We start from the raw sequence: 3,487 nt of genomic DNA on the forward strand, positions 1-3,487 counted from the left end.
GTAAATTAAGTGTATTGCAAAGTTGTATTGAGAAAGAATAAACTAGTTTTATTTAAGAAAGGACTTGTATCACTGAAATTTCTTGGGAAGAATTTCTACCGGAAATTATAAAACAAGCAGAGACGTAACAGTATCTACAGGCAAAGTTTACATACCATTAGATAGGACATATTATAAACTATTTATATTAGTGTAGAGAGAGTAAAATGGTTTCAGAAGTAATGTATGGTTTTGTAAAGAAATAAGTAGATGTACATGTAACTCCTGTAAAGGAAAACAGTCTAATGGGAAGCTATAAAGACTTTGGAACAAACCACAGATATGGGATTTTTGCTTCCCGCTGTATTTTAATGATATATAGCTGAAAGTGGTAACTATTGCAATTGGCAAAATGAAGCCCGAAATGAAATATGGTAATGAATATCAATAAAGTTGAAACTGATTGAACATATAAAATGTAACTTTCTGCTCAACAAAATTAAAATAATATATTCTAAAATGAAAGGAACTATTTTTGTTTTGTTTTTCCAAACAGTGTTATGCATAAAAACAAATTGGAAATTTAACAACCTAAAAAATGGCAGAAAAACTAAATTCAACGATATGTACTTTTTATGGCACTATTTAGTAAGTTTGTCCTATGTTTCATGCAATTGTGTTAAGTATTTCCACTGTGAGAAGGAAAAATCAAGGGACCCATTCAATGAGACCCATTGAATCCAGAATGAATTATAGGCTTGTTGAACATACATAGACATGTGGTTCCAGTTGCACTTATTTATACAACATAATTCTTGCAATCTTTCAGATATCTTTTTTTTTCAGGTTCTCTTCAAAATAATATTGTGAGTTCTTGTTGCTTCAATATATATATATAAATGTGTGTGTATGTAGTATGTACACAAACATTACATTTTTTCTGTTTAATTGAATTTTAGAAATATTGTTTAATTGTATTTTTCAGTCAAGGCTTAGCAGACAACACTGTTATAGCAAAAGTGAATGGTGTGCTATGGGACTTGGACAGGCCTCTGGAAAATAGCTGTAATCTCCAGCTGCTGAAGTTTGATTGTGAAGAAGGTAAGAAAATAGATAATGCAAGTTTTAAATAGATTCAATTTTTATACAATTATATGTGTTGAAATCCATAAGTGTTTATAAAGCCTGTGATAATGTCTTGAAAGAATATTATGATATTTTTACTTTGTTTTCTTCGTGATGTTTAACAATGTAGTTTTATCTTTGAAATAAAAGATATTTTAATTAATCATTTCTCAGCACCAACTCGTTAAACTAGAGCTAAAAAGAGCTGGTTTACATATTTTCACTTTTCCTAAAAATGATGCTAAATTAATGTTATGATAATACTATAATTTTTGTTTTAATCAAACATTCAGATACTCGTATATCTGTATTTAACATGATTTTATGAAGTGAAAATTAGTTTACTGGTTTTTCATGAAACTTGCAAATTTAAACTCATTGCAGGTCAGCAGGTTTTCTGGCACTCGAGTGCACACATTGTGGGTGAAGCCATGGAGCGTGTTTATGGAGGTTGCCTGTGTTATGGCCCTCCCATTGACAATGGCTTCTACTATGATATGTATTTACAGGACCAGTGTATCTCTAGCTCAGATTTTCCAGTTCTTGAAAGTGTTGTCAAATCTATTGTGAAAGAGAAACAGCCCTTTGAACGACTGGAACTATCAAAGGATGATCTACTGGAAATGTTCAAGGTAGAACATATTTAAATCAGCTGCTTCATTTATCAGTAGATATGAGAGATTAACTCGATTAATCGTTATAACTCATTACATCTGAACATCGATTATTTTTATGTCAAATAGTCTATTAATCAAAGCTATGGTAAAGTCAATTAATGTCACAAAAACAGTCAACAAATCAAAATTAGTAGCACTATATTTGCTAATAAAACCCAGTTTTTAAAGTATTGTTACAACAGCGGAAATCACGTGATGAGATTCTAGAAGGATCGGGGAACCTCACGAATGTCCCAGCGTTTGATAGACACCCTCTTTTTTAGTATATAAGCCGGCAGATAAATTGATAAGAGAGATAATTGAGTCAAGCCATAAGTAAAGTGTGTAAGTCGCTGTGAATTATAGCTAAGTTAAAGTGACTGTGGAAATTAAGTGTATTACAAAGTTTGTAACGAGAAAGAATAAACTAGTTTTTATTAAGAAAGGACTTATATCGCTGAAGTTTCTCGGAAATAATTTTTACGGGAAATTATCAAACAAGTAGATACTTAACAGTAGTTAAAAGCAAAGTTTATATATCATTAGATAGGGCACGTTATAAACCACTGACATTAGAGAGATTATTCCAACTATCCTGATAATTAAAATATGTCCATTATGATTTCTCATTATTATTTTTGATTAATTCAAGGTTGTTTTGCTTAATCATTTAGTGTTATGACGTAAAAATAATCAACTAATTAAAATTAGTGTTTCCAATTACTACTACTGTAAGATTATTGAAATAATCCAAGTCTTCTGTTTGAATAATTTATTAGTTGAATATAATAATTAATTATCAAATTCAACTAAATGCCTAGCTATATATATATATATATACACACCCACATCAGTATTTCTTCACTGCTTAAAAGTTTAACTTTTCTGCTTGTACTATAAGTCTTGAGTATTTTTTTTAGTATTTCAAGAAAATGAAATACTTTTCTTGTTTAATCCACTTTCCCTTGTTTTAGTGAATTTACTTTCTTAGACTACTAGAAATCCTGATTTATATATTCACATTATTTCTCATCAGTAAAATAATCCCTAAATTGAAATCACATGTTGAGTGAGGTAGTTTTTGTTTTTGCTCATTTATTCCAAAGTTAGTAATGAACAAACTGCACTATTTTGCTCATTTAACTTCAGTTGAAATCTATTGATATTTTAGGTATAATTTCTCTACTTATAGGTACATTACATTAATTTAGGTACAAGTTCTTAATTTTCATGTTATTTTATGTGAGTGTGAAGCCACCTAGTGTTGAAAAGATAAAAACTGTTTTGGTTATAATATTTATTACTAGTTTAATGGTTCCTGAAATTTAGAGAACCAGCAGGTTCATGATTATATTTATCAATATGAGATATAATCTAACAGCACGTCATCAGAAATTCATACAAAGTGGAAAAGTGAAATTCTGCAAGAAAAAATAAAATGCATTAATTTAAAACAGAAGGTTGTAAGATTTCCAGATGATACCCTGATTTCATTTCTAGTCATTCTCTTTCAGAAATATCTGTTGGAGCACATACAAGTCCCCCAATTTCTGCTTGTTATTGGGAAAATGATTGCTTATAGGTGTATCTTGGCTCTGCAGTTTATTTTATCCCTTTTCGAGATGGGTCATGGGTGAAAGGTCACGTCATCTCAGTTGTTGACTTGCATTCAAAATTTTATTGAACTACTATTTCATGAAATTATGTCAATAAGTTTGGTATCAAAC

At 29.9% G+C, this 3,487-nt stretch overlaps 1 protein-coding gene across 4 annotated transcripts in view; it reads left to right on the plus strand.

Annotated features, from left to right (window-relative positions):
• The window catches only part of LOC106467240 (threonine--tRNA ligase, cytoplasmic-like), a 47,185-nt gene that overhangs the window by 14,195 nt on the left and 29,503 nt on the right, over positions 1 to 3,487 (plus strand). For all 4 annotated transcript variants that reach the window (XM_013927570.2, XM_022395375.1, XM_013927569.2 and 1 more), the window contains exons 4-5: positions 965 to 1,080; positions 1,489 to 1,736. In XM_013927570.2, the coding sequence (XP_013783024.1) occupies positions 965 to 1,080; positions 1,489 to 1,736 (364 nt within the window). The remainder of the gene's footprint in view (positions 1 to 964; positions 1,081 to 1,488; positions 1,737 to 3,487) is intronic.

The sequence above is a fragment of the Limulus polyphemus genome, unplaced genomic scaffold (assembly GCF_000517525.1).
Source record: "Limulus polyphemus unplaced genomic scaffold, Limulus_polyphemus-2.1.2 Scaffold2540, whole genome shotgun sequence".
NCBI classification, from domain to species: domain Eukaryota; kingdom Metazoa; phylum Arthropoda; class Merostomata; order Xiphosura; family Limulidae; genus Limulus; species Limulus polyphemus.